General features: G+C 39.2%; 1 protein-coding gene across 5 annotated transcripts in view; it reads right to left on the bottom strand.

Moving 5' to 3' along the window:
* The window catches only part of pias2 (protein inhibitor of activated STAT, 2), a 33,606-nt gene extending 23,034 nt beyond the window's left edge, over positions 1–10,572 (bottom strand). The window contains exons 1-3 of one of the 5 annotated variants that reach the window (XM_067600097.1): positions 10,457–10,572; positions 786–855; positions 97–182 (exon numbers count right to left, since the gene is read on the bottom strand). In XM_067600097.1, coding sequence (XP_067456198.1) covers positions 97–137 — 41 coding nt within the window. In that variant the 5' untranslated portion in view covers positions 138–182; positions 786–855; positions 10,457–10,572. Of the gene's footprint in view, positions 1–96; positions 856–10,456 lie in introns of all 5 variants that reach the window. The other 4 variants (XM_067600095.1, XM_067600094.1, XM_067600105.1 and 1 more) reach the window with 4 other exon arrangements.
* Positions 10,573–19,879: the final 9,307 nt, after the last annotated feature.

The following is a 19,879-nucleotide window of genomic DNA, read 5'->3' as shown; positions in this document are numbered from 1 at the left end:
CTTACAAACATTTGCAAACAAATGTCTTCATCTTCAACATCTGCCCAATAAGAAATCCCACAGAAAAATAATAAAAAATGAAAGAACCCCTCTGACCTTTCAATATATGCTCCATGCTGGATTGTTCTCATGCACATATCTTTCCTCCTTACAGTTCCTCAACATATGTGGGCTTTATGCATCTAAAATATTGAGAATAATTTCAAGAATCATTAGATTAAAAACATGGACAGCATGACAAAGTACATGATACCAAATAGTTATGGTTAGTGACAAGCAAAACAAACAAAATAACAGCAAATTACATGAAATTAGAAAGGTCTGAAACGAACACCCTGAGTTGTCGTTTTGTGTTTTCTGGTTAATAACTCTGATTATGAGGAAATGATATGCAATAATGTAAAGTTGTTGAAAGAGAAATGCACAAGTGGCTTCTTCCTACACAGCAATTAACTCTGCATGCTGGTTGTAAAAGAAATGTGTGACTTTGACAGGACAGAGCTCACAAACAGCTTGTGTTTTGAAGTGTGGAATCCAAAGTATCACCAGAATTTGGATTCAACCTGGGATAAGGCAGCTTAAACTTATATCTCTCCTGGTGCATCACTGTGTGACTGGTTTTCATGCTCTGTCCTGCAGACTTATGCTAATGAACATCAGAGAATGTCTTGTTTCAGCCCTGCACTTTTAGAGTCAGTTCACATGCTTTGACACAATAAAAAAAAACAATTGAGCTGGATGATAAGGCCAAATATTCGAATCATTTTTTAGCTCACGTTAGCTACCTGGCAAGTAGAGACAAACCGAACAACTTGGAATCTGGAAACTGTTCAGTCGACTCCCAGTTCTTTAACTCTGTAACCAGAAATGATACCTCATCAACTAACACAAACTGAGAGAACAGATCAGTGTGCAGAGTGTTTTTCAGTCTGTCCTTCTTTTAGATGTGACCGTTAAATTCACAATGAGATATCCAGAGACAGCTCACCACCTGGAGTCACCACAGTCCTGTAAACTGCAGCAGGCCAACATGAAGTGTAACTTACCATGTGATAAGTTACACTTCATGTTCGCAGTCCACAGTTACAGTAACTAAAGACAACTAATGTTGCAGCTGCCATTTACATTACTTTTTACACAAAACAAACTTTTTGTGCATATTTTACAAATTTACACAACAAAAATTCTAATTAATCATATTAATTTGACACTTAACTATCCTGGATTTCTACAGCCCACTCTTGTTGGTCTGTTTGTGACTACAAACATACAAAAGTGACACTGTGCAATGACATTTTCCAGGATTAAACCAGCAAAAAGACACAGAGTTATGCAGTACAGTATGTGCCTGCAGTGAAGTAAGAGTGGTTGAATGAAAAAATGAGAGTTTAATGAAGAAAAAGGGGGGGGGGGGGGGGGGGGTGTCACTGGAGTTGGCTGGGTACTGATAAGCCCACAAAGACTGCACCTGATGGGGCAGGAGCAAATGCTACATGAAGGCTTATATGTGTCAGAGTCTGAAAAAAAAGGTATGACACATTGCGTCTGTGTTTAATGCAGATGTTTTCTGCAATGAGGTTTCAGGGGCAGCAAGTGGAATTTGCCACAGTTTTTGGTGGACTAAAGGGTTAATTTCAGACCCTGCATATATGGAATGTTTATAGGTAATCAGTAAATGACTATCACCATAAACAGAGAGGCCATTAAAAGAACACGACCGGGAAGTGAAGTATGTTTTTCTGCAGTCTTACCAGGAGTTAGATGAGAGGACTGATAATCATTTAATTTCTGTAAGATTGGTAAAAAAAAATTTGTTTAGTCTACAATGACTGGAAGAAACAATGCTTTTTCACCTTTACAAGGAAAGTCTTCAAAGATGAGGATGGAAATGTGAAAAACGCATTTTGGCAAATGTATTTCAGTAAAACTTCTTCATCACCGTGTGCTCAAGAGTCCTGTCTGCTTAGTAAGCATCGATTCATCGATAAAATAATCTGTTGATTAAACAAGCACTGAAAATAATGGATCAAAAACCAATGAAATGGCACCACTGTATAATTCTGCAAAAGTACAAGTTGCTTAGTTATGACAGTTTTATCAAGTTTTCTTTCATCAAACTGATTTTTAAATGTTTGAATAATCTTGCCCCAGCTATACTTTGTCCATATGTAACAAAAATAAACAATAGAATAACCACAAGGGGATCAGCAAATGGCAACTGCAGGATGGCACAGCACAAAACTACTTTCGGTCAGTCATCTTTTTCAGTAAAAGGGATACATCTTTGGAATGCCCTACCAACAGAAATAAAAATACAAACTGATCTGAAAACATTTAATGAAAAGGTGAAACATTGGCTGAAACAAAACCAAACCTGCGATCACTGATCTGTGATCTGTCTCCATGTGCATGTACACATAGATAGACGAACAGATACATACAGATAAACATACATGCACTGATACAGATTATGCATGTATGTACACGGACACATACACCGATAAATATTATGCACATAGACACATCATTGCCATGAATTAGGGAACATACATGTATACATATGCAACACATGTAAATTGATTGTTATGTGATGTAAATACTGTTGTTATTGAGAATGTCACTATTTATTATGAGCTTTATTTTGTTAATGTATTTCTGGTAGTGACATGTTATGACTATTTTAAGTAGAAAAGCCTAACCAGGGACAGGCATTCAGGTTAACTGTTTACATAGGATGTGATCTAATTAGTTCTGGTGTTCACATGCACCATCGCATTTTATCGGAACAGCTGTGTGACATGCACAAAAGTGATGAATACATCATGCATTTGTCTTCCTCAATGGCTACCTTTCAGCACCAACCCATTCAGCAGTATCTCTTTGGCATGTATTCGATCAGCTCCTTGAAGATGGATATCTATCGTCTGTTCCGTGCAGTAGTTGCTGTTATTGTGTTGCTATTAATCATACGACAGTTTAATAACAACACATGCTGATGAAGGTCTGCAGCAAAGATTGGTGGGAGAGTTGTACTTTTGGAATTTTCCGATCTTGAACGGAAGTAAAACTTTCGGATGACGCGCCAATCATTCATGAAGTTGTTACATATTTTAGTGTACTGTTTGCCTGTAATTTGAGAAAGTTTGTGACACGGCTGCCATCTGGGAAATGGACATGGAGGACACGGAGGGACTCACGTGCACTAACATGCATGCATGGCCTGTGTGGCTACCAAAAGAAAGAACAGAGAAGCTCAAATAACAACACACATAGAGGGAGTGTGACTTCATTCACTGCTCAAGTCACCATTACTCCACAATATCTTTACATCGCAAACAGTTGTTTACTGACATCCAGTGAGGCTTAATGTCATTTATTGGACCTTTAACTTCATTATCTAGATGAAAACACAACTCAGAACATAAAGGCACATGTTTAATGAAATTCAAAATTTTTCAGACATTTAAATAAGGAACAAAAAGTGCTACTGCAGAATAAAATACTCTTTGGGCAAAGCAGTTTCTAATAAAAGTTTTGTTCAAGTGGGTACAAACAAACAGTGCAGTCTTTTAATACGGACCTTTTAAACCTTGAAGATTTTTGTGTAAACATAAGTTTGATTTCCTCTAGGGAGAACTTAAACAAGCCTGTTCAACATAAAACAATCTGTTAATTTTCTGTCTAATGACCTAGGTTAAGACATTTCTGAACAATCTTTCCTTATAACAGTTAACTCAAACTACTGACAAACAACTTTTGAGCTTTTTTTTTGTTTTAATAATCTGATCTAGGCCATGTAGGGTGTAGTCGGAGTCATGGTGATCGGGCTGGGGCTGTTGGGGCTGAGGATATGGGTGCTAGGAATGTGGATATGGATGCTGAGGATGAGGATGCTGGAATGGAGTTAGCCATTGTTTATCTGGAGCTGCCTGGGAGGAACAGCTGCCCTATGACACATTCATTTGAGCAGGAGTTTTCCTCAAGAAACCTTGAAAAAAGCCTCTCTTCCTGTTGTCGTTTTCTTTCCTGCTGTTGCTCGATCCGCTTGGTCTGGGGTGCTTGCATCTCCTCCATGAAGGACTGCTCAGCCAACCAAGTGCACAAAGCTCTCCCATAGCTAGATGTGGACTTTGGTTTTGTTCCTGTAAAAGTAGTGTTTCAACATTTAGTCTTTTGACAGTGTAATTGTTCACATTCTGTAACAAAGAATTTCAACCAAAAAAAAAGGTCCTTTCAGAGTCTTTCAGCAGACAGACCAATAGAAAAAAGCAGCCAATATGTCCATCATTTAACCATGCACTTTGCAACCCTTTACACAATCAAATCAAGGATCTGGGAACTGCTGTCTTCACCGGTTTCTGTGCTCTGTAGAGAGCCATCATGTTTGCCCCCTACATGCTGCAGTGCTCATCATCTTAAGAACGTTATGGGAAAAAAAAACAACTTAATATCATAGTAGGTGGCAAGACCTTTGTAAGACTATAAAAACAATTTATGCCCAATATTTCAACGCAACCTGCTGATGTGGCTCATAATGAACAAGTAACTTAGTCTATCCAACTGGTATTAGTTTGGCTAATGTTACCTAACGCTAGTTAGCAAGGCTGTGTTGTAGGGTTAACTTACCAGAAATGCTAGCTTCAACATCATCTGAATTAACATTAAAAGCAGAAGTCTCCCCATTACACACTTTACCCACATTGACGTTATGGTCAGCAACATTTGCCAGTGGTCATCATCCCATTACTTTGTCCATGCTGTCGTAATATGGGAAGCTAGTGGGTCAGATCCACTTTTATTGTTGTTGTAATAAGCGGTTTTCAAAGTTTTCCAGCGTTTTTTAATTGTTCAATGCTTTGGTCTATTCAGGCTTTGTTAATGTTTTCATGGACTTGTTTGGATTGGTTATTTCTTATTGTCCTACTGTCTAGGCATCCAATAATGTTCAGTTTTTTAACCCCTTAAAACCCACCAGGTTGCCGGCGCCCCGCTTAAGCCAGTCTCAGGCGTCTTAGCGTCACACATTAAGATATAAATATTTAAACTTTTGTCATTATGGACATGTTATATATTATTAGATCGGTAAGATTCCCCACCAAAGTGTAATTCATTCAGATTTACCAGCAAGAGAGACAAAAAAAAGTGGTGATTCCCTACCTTTGAAGCGGTCATTAAGTCCGAATATGTGTCCATTCCTCGATTATTTACATTCCTTCGGTCTGTAAGGATCCACAGATCAAAAAACTCGAAAGGGTTTTTCATAAAATTAATCCAAGTTGTGAATATTGCTGTGTGAAGTCCATTGATAACTGTTAGTGGTGCAACGAATCATAGTTGATCCGGGATCCATACGGATCGCCCCACATGGTTCGGCATGTATGTGAACCGCGGATAAATTGCAAAATTTAATATCTCATTTAAAATGACAAAGTAAACAAACTGCTGTAAGTACAAATCATAGACAGACAGTGTGTCGCTAACAGGGATTTTGAAGAGCAACAACCAAACCAGCATTTAACGGGTCCGCAGTGACATCTGCAGGTATGTTTACACGCTGTTTAATGTGCTGCAGCTGAGCAGCTAATTAGCTATGCAGCTGCTAAGTGACGTTAGCGGTGCACTTTTCCCCACTGAATGTTTGTTTGGTGGCTCGTTCAACAAGCTAAACTGCAGGACAAGACGTGTGTTCATGTTTGTAAGTTATGAAGTTTTGACGATGTGGACACAGGCTGTTGTTTCATTCACTACCATGTTTAAAAGAGGAAGGTATCAGGCCTCATAGTGCAATTTAATTTAACAACTGAGCACTGAATATTTTATATATTTTAAGATTTTATTTAAACATTGGACATCTTGAATGTTGTTTTCATTTAAAGAGCATGGGCGAAAGTTCCTTGCTGTAAGTGTTCTACAGAATATATGGAAAGCAAAGTTTTTTACAGTGAATATGGAAAAAGGAAAGAAATGTTTGCTGAAGGCCGCAACACCATTTTAAATCAGTGAGTAATGATCTTTTACTTTTTAATGGTGATTTGTCTAGCCATGAATGAAATTTGAATGACAGCCAGGGTGTGTCTGCTTGTTTCCTGCTTATTTAGCAGCAATTTAGCGATTGCTGATTGCTAAGGCCTGAAGACTTGAAGGGTGCGATATAATTCACCATCTTTCTTTGAGGCATATCTTTGTGCACCTGGTTCCCTTAGTTTCAGTTTCTCTTTCTGTATATGTGACATCAAATATAGTTAAAGTTGATTTTGTGCATCTATTTCACTGGAAAAAAAAATTTTTTTCAAGCTTGTGAACAAATTTATCTGGATTTTTTACTGAATTGAGATTACATCACACTTTTGATTGAAATAATAAATTCTGGGGATATGGGGGATATTTTGCGAACAACTGTGCATTACATTGTGTTTTGTAGGTCATCTACTGAAGATAGTGGTTCTGATTGGCCAAAGTGGCAATGCTCCTCTTCTGCAGCCACCAGTACCATCTCCCTTGCTGGATAAGGGGATGCTGCTTCCAACACACCCACTGCTGGACTCTCATGTTCCTGTGCTGCCAGGGGTGCTCAGGGTAGAGGCAGGACCATCAGCCTCTCCCATGCCTCCCACACAGCAGAACAGCAGTGCCATACTGTGGATAAAGAGGATGTTGAACCTGCTCCACTGGTCTTAATGCCAGTAAGACAGCCTGGACTACAGCAGGGGACCAGGATTGCTCACAGTCCACTGCAATTCTTTAGACTGTTTTTACAGATACCGTGCTTGGGACTTTGTTGGCAAACACCAATGCTTATGGTGCAAAGAAACAAGAAAGGAAGAGAGTAGCATGGTGCAACATCACCATCAATGACATGTTCTCCTTCCTTGCTTTGGTGATTTACATGGTCTTGGTGACATGCTCTATGCTGGTGGACTTCTGGAAAGGATCTCAACTCTACAGTCTCCAATTCCCCTCCTCTGTCACGTCATGGAACAAATTCTTCACCATTGCCATGCTCTGCAAGTGACTTCAAAGCTGATGAGGAGATTGATGCCAAGAGAGGGACACCCGAATATGACCGTCTTGGCAAAATAAAGCCCCTCTACAACCAAATTGTTGAATCATGCAAGTCACATTTCCAACCTTGTCAGCACATGTCAATTGACAAACAAATGGTGGCATCAAAGGCGAGGATCTCAATCAGACAGTACATCCAGGCCAAGCCTACTAAGTGGGGGTTCAAGCTGTTTGTACTGGCTGATTCCAATTGGAATCAGCACATGAAACTTCGATGTGTATGAGGGCAAGTCATATGGCTCTGGGAATGGACTGACTTATGACTCGGTGATGTCCGTCATGGACTTTGACAGTCTCAGCACAGATTATCATCTTTATGTTGACAACTTTTACACCAGTTCTCAATTTTTCTTGGACCTGTTGAAAAAAACGTTTGGGGCCTGTGGTACTGTTCGTTCCAACAGAGTTGGTTTCCCTAAAACCAAGGCCAACGATTTCACCAGGGTTACTCCTCGGGGCACCATACAGTGGATCAGGGACAGTGAAGTGCTCTCTGTGAAGTGGATGGACATCCAAGAGGTCGTCATGTGTTTCACCATCCAAAAGGCCTTCAATGGTGATACAGTCCGAAGGAGAGTGAAGACAGCTGGGAAGTGGGTGCAGACTGATGTCCTTGTTCCAGCCGCAGTCAAAGACTACAATCAGCACATGGGGGGGCTACGCACATATTATGTATTAATTAATTATTACGTACATAAAAAGGAGCTACGCTACCAAGAGTTTTCCAGGCAACAACACAGTTTCAGCAGGTTTCGGAACAGGGCTGCACAAAGTCTCCCAAACGCTACTGACTTCTGAATTAATGGATATTTGGTTTTGTTTTTTGGCATAAAAAAAATATTTTTTTGGCCGGGGGGCCACCAAGCTTGTGCAAGTATAGCGGAAATACTGGTATTACAGTGTCATCCACAAGACCAGGAAGTGGTACCGGATTTTCTTCTTCCACTTTGTGGACATTCCTGTGGTGAACGCCCACATTCTCCACCAACAAACCAAGAAGGAATCTGCTATCGATCAAGAGATACACTGCACCTCCTAACCCAGCAGCTTTGCACAAGCTGCAGTAGTTTGCAGAGGGATTTGATGTGCCTAAATGGAACACAGGCACTGCAGGCAGAAGGAACTGCACACTCTGCCACCGGAAAACACCAGTTGGCTGCATGTCATGTCATGTGTCCTTGTGCTTAGTGGCACGGAAGGACTGTTTTAACACCTGGCACACACTGAAGGGACTTTTGGAACCCTCTGCACATTTTTTTCTATAGTCACTCCCTTCCTTTACACATTTTTAGATATTTTTGCTGTATAAGTACCCCATATCTAATTTTTTATAGTTTTTTGTATATAATTCAGCATTGTGCAATTTGTGTATTGGCATGGTGCACTTCATTTGAAATTTTAAAAAATATTTGTTTTGAATTCAGCTCAACATAGTTTGTTATTTTTGTATCATATGTATTAGCATTCTATAGTGTTTTGTCACATACACAAAAGATGAGCCAATATGGCCACCTAGAAATGTGTGGGGACCTCTCAAGCCAGCCATTAAATGTATGTGTTGTGTGAGAAATGATGACCAGCAGTGTTGTGAATGATGGTAAAAGGTTTTATAGTAATAAAAATGTATGTTTTCCAGTGTCACACAAGTGAGTAAAAGCAAATGCAACAATTTGGCATACCAGTGACACCAAAAACTAAAAACTCCCTAGCTCCCATAATTTTATACACATGTAGTTGACAAGATGTAGACGTTATGTGGAGATTTGCATAGTTCTAGCATAAAGCATGTCCTCATTATTGTCATTTAAATATGATTTAGTATAGCAAGAACCTACAAAAACTTTTTTGAGCCATATTTGAACTGATGCAGTTTAGGTTTTCAGCCACATGCTAAAAAAGGATATTTCCAGAAGATGTGACCCTTTCAAATGATGCATGATACATGCATTTTGGCCATACAGTTCTTCTGTTATAAGTTTTTCCATTTTGGTAGGCAAAATAGGTGTAAATTCCGGGGGAAAAAGGTGGATGTTTAGGGGTTAAGAGTTTGTATCAAAATCAAACTCTCTGCAGTGGTCCAGTTCAGCTTGGAAGCCACTATTTGTTTGGAAGCGGAGAAATGTACAACCCCACGCATTTATGTCAAGACAGAGGTCATGCACTCAAAGAACACAGCCAGAAAATAATCAAATTAAATCCAGTGTTTCCCCTAGGTTGACTGTTTTGGAGCGTCACTTGTGTGACACTGGAAAACATACTGCAGCATTTATTAACTGACACACAGCCTGTACTGTACATTTACTGCCAGATTTACAACTTACTGCTAAACTTTTCCTCTGCTCCGCTCGCGTTCACGTCATGTTTCTGCCGCTCGCCCTCTGCGCTCGCGCAACTACACACGCACATTTACACACACACATACACACGCACGCGCACTGCCTTATTCCTAGACGGAGCAACGCTACTCTTGCAAAAACACGTAGATGTCCTTTGAAGAATGAAGAGAGTGAGGATTACTAAAAAAATCAACAATAACGTATGGTGTTGCACAGTGTGCGAGAGAAAATCATTAATGATCGTCTGAAATTTTAGCAGCGGCGCTCATAATTTTGCAGCGGCGGTGCGCCAGTACATGTAGCGATACAACACTGCAGCCCTGTGTTTCGAGTGTTAATTTAAGTATGAACATAGCCAAACTCTATGGGGTCTTTTCCATTGAAGGAGTCTTCCATCAGAGAAGCTGATTCGTGTTCCTGGGGGTTTCTGTCTATAATTTGAAGCCAAGCAGATATCCACTCTGCGAAAATCACCACCTGATGAGGTGACCACATCTAACTAGCCAGTACAGTGGTAGATATCCATTTAGCTTACAATGTGGAGAGAAAACCCCAGGAGCTAGCTTCAGGTGTTTAGAAAGACTGATGGAGGAAAACCATTTATGAAACAAGCCATTGATTTCCAGCTGCTGGAAGAACAGAGAGCAACCAGGACCTCCGCTCATCGCATTCACAACTCTTATTCCTGAAGTACACAAACAGACAATCTCATACGTAACAACGTAAAACACTTATGTAGTTAGACAATGATAACGTGACTACAGGCAGTTATGGCAAAAATACAAACCAGTATGGTTTCAGCTATCTAGCTACTTGCAAAGAGCTAGTCAGGGACTTATAAGCAACTTGCTAATCATAAACTGTTAGCATTAAAGCTAATTACCGACTCTGCAAACGATCTGTTCGAGAAATGCACATTCCTGCCTGGCAGTATACGAACCTATTAGCCCATCAACTCGGGGCGTTATGCAACGACCAGTTTATTCGTTACAAGTTATCGTTACATGGTGTAGCGTTGACAGAAGTAAGTCACAATCAGTGTTGTTCTTTTCGCTTACCCGAAACTCCTCATACTTCGCCATTTTGTTGTTCCGGTCATCCCGCCCAGCGTAACTACTTCCAGGTGACGCCACGGCGGGGCAATGTACAGGATGGGAAGCCAAATTTATTTTCTTAGGAAGGCGAAGTCATGACCCGCCCTTTTCTGCCTCTGATTGGCTAGTACTCGTTGCCTTCGTTGGTTGGGTTGGTTAGAGTTAGTCATGAGGAATAACATTGGTTAGGGTTAGGATAAGAATATCAGGGTAAGCCAATCAGAAGCAGAGTAGGGTGGGTCATGACTTCGCTCTCCTGAGAAAAATATATCGCGGACGGGACCCCCAATATCATGGATATATTCAAGTCATAGCCATGCCCTGTATGGTGTGTTACTGCTTTTGCCACAAATCCACAATTTTGGATTATTATCGTCAATGACATGGTGGACATCTGTCGCCTAAATCTGTGCTTAAACAGCCAACAAAAGTTGGAAACAATACATTATTCATGTTTGCAAAATTCTGCTTATAAATTAAGTTACAGCATTACAATATTATCACACAAATTAGCCTACATTCCAACTTGAAAATGAATTGAATGTCCACTTGGTCAGTTCAGGTCAGGTCATGATCAGACCAAACCTGCAGGAAGCAGTTTTTGTTTAGGCTAACCAATTAACACACTTGTTTGCTCATTATATCAATTTTGAATAAAACAAGATCACCATTCAACAAAGGATTATATTGACAAAAATAATGCACTGAAGTGAACGAATCCATCTACCTACCACATCCATCTTACAGTGGTGCAACCCAAGACAATTCATGGGTTGAATACTTAACTATAAATCAGTTGCTTTCTACAATGACTATTGCATTGCCACTAGAAAACATTAACAAACAAGTATAATTTGGCCATACTACAGCAATCATCTATTGCAGTAACAGCATCACAACTGCATTTCAGTTTGGGATAGCTTCAGAACTGAGTAGAGAGTATTAAGTATTATGTGTGTTTCAATATGAAACTGATATTAATGCAAAAAGTTTGTCACTTGTCCAGTAGAGCTGCTTGTCAGGAACCATTTCATTTAAGTTATCCTACACCTCACCAAATGGGCCAGAGTGTGTACACCGCATTGCAGTCTACAGCATGCTGGTAAGGCAAATGTTTCTTTATGGTCAAGTCACCAAGGGTATGCCACTGTAGGGGACACAATATGATGATAATACTGTTAAAATACCTTTTTGGCTTGCAGCCCCTTTAATGTCTGCTTCTATTAAAGTGTAAAACATGGTGAAATTGGCCAATTATACCATGTGAAATGAGAGTAAATGGTCAAAAGTGTGGCCATATGGTAAACATGATCTTTTATCAACTTTAATCTAAATACAAGTCCAGTTCTATTAACTAAATCAATAATGGAATAAAATATATTTTTCTCCTGTTTTAAAAGCATGTAACTTGTGTAAAATTTTTATTTAAACAAAAGCTTTGACTGATTGATTGGGCTTTTTATTTAAGTTATCAATTTTAACCTATAGAATACCAGAATATGTCAAATTCTGACTTAATATAAATATGAAGCTGTATATAACATTGAGGCCTACAAGTAACAACATGTAAGCCAATATTTGGTCCATATCATCCGTTCATTCAATTATTTAATTTAATCTTGAGACAAGAAAAATGAAAAAAATGAATGAAAATCAATTAAATGTATTTCTGCTTTCATCATGAAATGGAAATTTAAAAAAAACAAAAAAACAACCAAAACCCCAAAAATACAGTTTCTGTTATTTTTACACTATCTTTCTCTGCCAATGTGAATGAGCAGCCATGAACTGCAAAGTGCACACAATTTGCGGGAGGATGGATGTAACAAGATAGTTCTATGTTTGAGGAACATGCAAAGAGTAAAAGAAAACCAAGTATTTTTCAAAAATATCATAAAACAATAGTCAAGTATCAAAATAAACATTGTCACTCTCTGTAATCATTCCTCCTGTTCATACTGGCCTTTAAGAGTTCCTGTCATAATGCACTTACAATGTCTTTTTTTTATCTTTATTATGCAGGAATGTCATGATCACACTCACACAGTTACACATTTTGGAAGCAGTCCAATACAACCAGTTGGGATCAGTTGGGGTTAAGAACCTTGCTCAAGGTCAACTCAGTGTTGGTAATAAGGGAGAGGCAAGCGCTGCTTTTTCACTTTCCCCACCTAACATTAGATTTATTCTGCCAGTCCAGGGATTGAACCAGCGACCTTCCAGTCACAAGCTCGCTTCTCTAACCTTTACACTGTGCATGCAAAAATGTATTTAAAAGTTTGTTTGGAGCTAGTATGAAGCTTCAGCTGTCCGAATTAGTCAAATCAAGTATCTTTCAAATCTTTCAAAGTTAGTCTTTTTTGTGCCAAATTCCCTCTTTTTGTTACAAGCCTTCAACTGCAGCTGAACAGGAAAACACTGTCCATCAAGACAGAAAGAGGGACATTTGTACTAAAAAAGACTGTGGACGATACTCACTTTATTTGAATTACTCAGATTGCTGAAGCTTCATATTAGCCTAAGATAAACTTTTAAATACATTTTTGTATAGAAGGAGGACTGTGGATTTTGTCCCCCATCACTTACATTGTAAGTGTATTATGAAGGGATCTTCTAATGGCCAGTATGAACAGGAGGCGTGATTACAACTAGTGCTGTCCGGAGGGAGGTAGTCATATACCTACACTCTAAAGCAACATCCCTGCACTTGTATAAGTTATTGTCTCAGCTACATTTACCAAGTGTCACTCAGCTATGTTTACAGTTTTTTAGCTTAATTTTGCTTTTCAAATGTGCATGTTTAGCCATATCTATTTTGCATTAGTATTTACAGTACCAGATGTAGCAGAAGTTGGGGTTTTAATTATACCCACACTGTTAATGTGTACATCTAGGCCCACTGTGAAACCCATGTGTGTGCAGTCTGCATGGGGCTAACATAGAACCCATGGACAAACACATTTACAACCCATATTTCAACCCATGTAGTCCCCATGTAGTACCCAGATAGAACTTGAACCTGGGTCTGATATGGGTCTTGCATATGTCACCCAGTTGGGGCCCGCCCAACAACCAGTGTAATCCTGCTACCTGCATGGTAGGATCCATGTGAGCAATTGACATGGGGCAATTAAGGAACCTGTGGACAATCCCATATAGGGCCCATTTTTCAGCCCATTTACTACCCACATGGGTCTCACATATAAATGTTGGCTGGGTAACAATATATTCTGTACTGCTATGAATATTTGTTATGTTTTCATATTATGCTCTCTTTTCTCTGCTTTTCAGACCCTTTTGCCTTGTACCCTGCCCTCTTTATACACCGTCGTAATGTCATCTCATAAGGTATTTATTTTACAGGAAATTATTTCAAAATAGATTACCTTTATGTTTTTTACATAAATTTCTAAAATGCACCTCAATGTGTGGACAATGTAGATGGACTGCCACTCTTTAAGACTACTTGTAGATCTTTCTGGCCTGTACTCTGCACTGTACATCTAAAAGCAGCAAGCACATTCACACATTCAAATCACTGGACTTCATTAAAGTCATAGCAGATAAACTGAACATAATACTAATTAATGGCTATGAGCGGGGAGGAACAATGCATTACATGTGATGCACCAGCAACAGCCATGCTGAAGTGCATCAAACAATTCTCAGGTTACTATGGCTGTGACAAATGCACCCAAAAAGGCAACTGGGAGGGGCGCATGACATATCAGCAAGTGCATGACCTCACAGGGATGATATCTCATTCAGGGAGCAGCACCAGAACACCGCCTTGAAAATGCTGTGTCCCCTTTCAGTGACCTCCAAATACACATGGTTAAGTCTTTCCCTGCAGACTATATGCACCAGTTCTGCCTGGGAGTAGTGGGAAAAATGCTCATACTATGGTCACAGGGCAAGTTGGGGCATAGGGGCATCACCAGCTAAGCTGAGGGAAGTTAATCAGAGGCTAAGGAATTTGAGAAGTGGCTCAAATTTGAGAAGTGATGGAGGGCCACTGAATTTATAGAGTTTATGCTCTCCACAGGCAAAATTGTTCTGCAGGGGATTCTGCCAGATATCCTGTACAGTCATTTCATGGCCTCTAGTGTGGCTATGTGTATACAAGTGTCTCCAAATTTAACACAAATCTAAAATATGTATGCTTATGAATGGCATACATATTGGCATATAATTCTTCCATGGTGAAGAATTTCTAGTGTACTGTGTGCACTCACGGCTTCACCTCACAGCTGATGCCACCGCATATGGATCCTTAGACAAATGCTGTGCCTTTCCATTTGAGAGCTACCTGCACCAGCTGAAAAAGATGGTTAGATCAGAAAACCATGCCCTAATTCAAGCAGCAAAATGGCTCCAAGAACATTCATGAATTCAAATAAAAGCAAGTGAAGAGAGACCAATACATACGAAGCATCCTAATAATGTTTACATTGTTAGCCCAGCATCCTGCTGTGAAGTTCAAGAAAGGACCAACTCAGGAAAGCTCTTCTGTAGAGTCTTCTCACATTTGAAATTGTACCTTTGCAAGCCATTTGATTCAAGGATCTATGGAGCCTTTCTATGTGGTCCATCAAAGATGGAGGTTCTGGACAAGACAAACTTACAAGGAAGGGCAATGATACTTGAGGATGGGCATGGATGGATGGGTTATCCTTTCCTCCATGATCTCAATTAACAAATGAAATCAAATATGTACATAGTATTATTTTTTCTGTCATTGCCTTAATGTCTTAACTTTTTTCTCATATTTCTTGAATGATTGTGCTCTTGGCCCTCATTTTTAAAGTGTATGTTCTTTTTGTATTAGAGGTTCGTTTCTACAGCTGTGGCTCAGGAGGTAGAGCACGTCGTCCACTAATCAGAAGATCGGCGGTTCGATTCCCGGCTCCTCCGGTATGTGTGTCGAAGTGTCTTTGGGCAAGATACTGAACCCCAAATTGCTCCTGTGAATGTGTGTTAATGGTTAGTTCCCTCTGATGAGCAGGTTGAGACCTTGCATGGTAGCCCCTGTACCCATTCAGTGTATGAATGGGTGAATGTGGCTCATAGTGTAAAAGCGCTTTGAGTGCTCAGAAGACTAGAAAGGCGCTATACAAGTACAGGTCATTTACCATCTACATGATTATTTTTGTGAATGAAAACTCAATTGCTGTGGCACCTGCATTATGGGTAGAGGAGGTGAATGGAGTAAGGGCGCACATACAAACACACACATTCACACAGACAGACACAAAAAAGTCCATAGTTCAGAAAAAGTTAGACATGTGATTAACTTTCTCCTGAAATGTTTTAGGTTCTGATTTGCTACTGGCCCTGTAGAAATGCCAGTGGCATGACAAAGGCCTCCCAGAGGACAGATAAGGAGCTCTGGAATCAATATAAGATAAGAATTATCATGACACCTGTGAGAAACTGAATAAAGATATAGTCATATGGAGGTACACTGCATTTACATACTCAAAATAAATACAAAAAGTATAAACACATCACGATGTTACTCTGACCTTAGACAACTACAAGACAGCCAGAGAGTGAGCCAAAGGAGCCACTGAAACCTCCAAAGTGGACAGTGAGGAGGAGGAGGAAAAAGGGCAGAAGAAAACTGCCCCATCTAGATACAGGACAGTTAGTGAAAGTAAACACATGTGACTGCTATTTCATGTATTACTCCACTGTTAATGTATAGAAATCGTGCCTAAACCACACATGGTTACAGAGATAACCGAAACGGAGGAAAAAAATCATCCACATCCCCTCAAAACCCACCAAGCCTCCCTAAGCCTCCAAGTTGTAAGTAACGGATTTCTCTTTTGTAAAAGTATTCAACCCCCCTGAACTGTAACTGAAGTTTATTCCATGCTTTCATTGTTTGTTCTTAGACAAAACACCTACTCACATCACAGTCACTGCCCATGTACCTGAGAGCAATGAGCCATCCCTGCCTAACCTCTGATTGATCGATTTGATTTATTGAACAGGACAGTGTGCAGTATTAAGCATAAATGATGCACTGCACCAGAGTTAGCTTGAAGCTAATTTGCATCAGTAGTCCATTATAATCAAAACATACAACAGAACAACAACAAACAGTACAAAGCAAAAAAAAAAAAAAAAACATGAAGAACACACCATACAAAATACAGTTTTTATATATATTATCAGGTAGGGCATTCCACTGAGTGGTGGCTTTCACACAGAGAGCTGACTGCTGAAATGCAGTGCAACAAAATGGTATGGTACAATCTTGTATAGAGGATATTCTGGAGGATTTAATAGAACTTACTGAGCGAGTGTACACAAAGTCACATAGTGGAGGAGGGGCCAAACCATTTAAAATTTTATAAACTAGGTACAAATTTGAGAATAATCTAAAATTGATTAGATTAGATGATAATCCTTCAAATGTTATGTGTGTTCAATGTTGGGCTTCTATCCATCTATTAACATTAAATATTTTTTCATATTATTGAGTGAAGTGAGCACCTTAACTAAAAGAAAACTGTGTACCTCAACTTAGGGTTGAGCCATTGTGATGGCGGACAGTCATCAACCATTGAGCATCTATCATCGTAACATTGTGATTTATGAAATCATGTTTGTTCAGTGTTGTGCAGTTTTAGACCAGAATATGGCCTATACATAAGTCTATGTGGTGAAATGTCACTAAAAATTGTGAAACAGACAATAACCAAATGAAACCAAATGAAACCAGCCATGCAGAGGGTGCAGTAAATGCAGGTAAACGTATGGTTGCACTTTTTTATTACTACTGATAGTCTACTATTGACAATTGGGTGGTTGGTTGCATTAGGCCATAGCCATGCATCTTGCAACAAAGAGTCATATGCCAATGTCTATATTTTCTACATTTTCTTCTTGAATACCACACCTATGCTCAAATAACACTGAGCAAATAATTGAATGTCAAAATACCTCTTTTTTCTTATCTCAATTTGTCAGGCCTCCATCAACCAATAATTCAATCGTAAAAATGGATGCTGCTGGCAATAGAAAGAATGCAGGCAGACCTAGCAAATTCTATTGAACGCTTGGTCCAGGCTATTCAACAGATGCACTCTGGTCCAGCATCCATGTCATCACAGCCACACAAGGCCATTGAGAGGCCCTACAAAACAGTGCAGGAGCTGGAAGAGTTAAAATTGAAACTGGAGGGCCAAGAACAAAAGAAAATGATGGCATGTTGATATGCCATGCACTTTAAAGACTCATTGTGCTATTTAAGATGATTGGTTTAATTGCAACACTAACACTTGCTTTTGAATATTTATCATAAATCCAGTTTTTGAGCTTGATGGGAGGCTGCAGCATTGGACATGCTGTGAATCCTCCAGAAACCAATGAGGCCCGGTCAAATAACAGCTTCAAAAGCTAAAAGGGAAAGCTGCCCTTCATAGAGACAGCACTCCATCATATTGTTTTAAGTAAGCTTTTCAAAGCCCCTTCTTCTTACTTATTCATGTAACTGTTTTAAAGGACAAATGATATACCATCTCTGTACACATACACCACTGCAATTTTTCACTTTTGTAAACATCTAATTTAATCACTATTAAATGTGGATGAATTAGCTAGCAGGTGCAGGTGCATAATCAAAGTGGGCCGACAACGCATCTCTCTCTCTTTTTGTATAATGGGCTGCTCAAGCAACCCACAGAGCAACCGGTGCTCCCGATGACCTGTCCAACTCCACTTACAATTACATTTACAGTATTTGTGTAACTGTATGCCAGAGAAAACGAGACACATTCTGTATCTGCGATTTAGCGACTGATAGCAAATTCTCTGGTGTAATGTTAATGTGTGAAATTGGCTGCAACAACACACTCTCCAGCAGTTAACATCACCATGACAATGATTGATGATGTCAACAATAGGGAAATAAGCCAAATTAAGACCACATTCACCTGGGGACAGGATTGCTGTGAATGATCCCCAGCTACACTGTCAATACAATGTCTCTAACAATTTATTGATCAATAGAAAATTTATTTAAAAATATAAACCGTTACACTTCACAACATATTGTATTCATAACACAAGATATGGGTTGGGTCTGGATTGAGTTGCCATCCGTACTTTGAGAAGCCCTGCTTTATGGCAACAAAAGAATGTAACCGATTACTTTTTAACCCTTCACTTTTTCCCTCAAATTAAACTTTGCTTCTGTCACTTATGATTTATGGACACCTATTCATAGTTTAACAAGAAAATCTCACTTTGTCATATCAATATTCACACTTGACATGGCAAACACATTTAGTTAATATGCTAAGTTCCCTCATAGTCAGTATTTATACACTTAAGTGTAATTAAAAGCACTTGGCAAGTGATTGGCAAATATTATCATTTATGAAATTGTCAGACAGCAGAAGAAGAACCTGGGGGGTGCCCCAGGCATGACAGTGACTGAGCTCTCTCTCTCTCTCTCTCTCTCTCTCTCTCTCTCTCTCTCTCTCTCTCTCTCTCTCTCTCTCTGTTTCCTGTCTCTCCTCTCTCTGGCTGGCCTTACTACAAAAGGATATATTTTGTTGTTTTTCATTAACATGTATGAAAGTTTTTATTGCTTGCTATAACAAGGAAGGGTACTAGTACTACTAAATTTCATATTCATTCATAATCTGTGTTATTGTTCATTAACTAAATGAATGACAGATTCCCGCTTTGGAAATGTTTGATTACTTCCGCAAGAAATAATTCCAGTCAAAATGAGGTTCAAATGTAGAACTTTGGCAAAAGAAGGGTGCAATTTGTAAGGTGCAATATCGGTTGTGACGTCTTTTTTGTTAATGTAACTCAAAATATGTATTACTCTCTGCTTGTTAAGTAGACATTTACATGCATATAGTCTGATTGGTAAATGTCTAGTTACCAGTGTGTTAATCAGACATGTTGATTGAGCATATTAAGTCATTATTAAGTTCCACAGCACCCTTGATAAGAATGAAGACAATTTTGATTTATAAAAGAACTGAGATAATGTTACTTCTAGCATGCGTTGGGGATGTCAAGTCTAGAAGTATAAACAGAAATGCTATATTTTACTTTAAATTGTCAATCAAGCCAGATAGCCTACATCTACCACAGCAAAATTTAACATCATGCTCAGTAAAACAATTTATAAGAACTGAAATGCTGAGAATGTCTTGCATTAGACATGAATGTTTTATGGTGTAAACATGTTTTTATGGTGACATGTTTACACCATAAACATGTCACCATAACATAGCAAGATAGCAATTTTTAGGTCCCCTAAAGGCTCTGCAAAAGCTCCTGTAATGTTATTTAAGTTCTGCAAATGTTCTAGAAAGGTGATGCAAGGACCAAAAATAACATTCTAGGTTTGGG

The sequence above is a fragment of the Thunnus thynnus genome, chromosome 2, assembly GCF_963924715.1.
Source record: "Thunnus thynnus chromosome 2, fThuThy2.1, whole genome shotgun sequence".
NCBI lineage: Eukaryota > Metazoa > Chordata > Actinopteri > Scombriformes > Scombridae > Thunnus > Thunnus thynnus.
The sequence above is the reverse complement of the archived record's forward strand: the minus strand, read 5'-3'. Positions and strand labels throughout refer to the sequence as shown.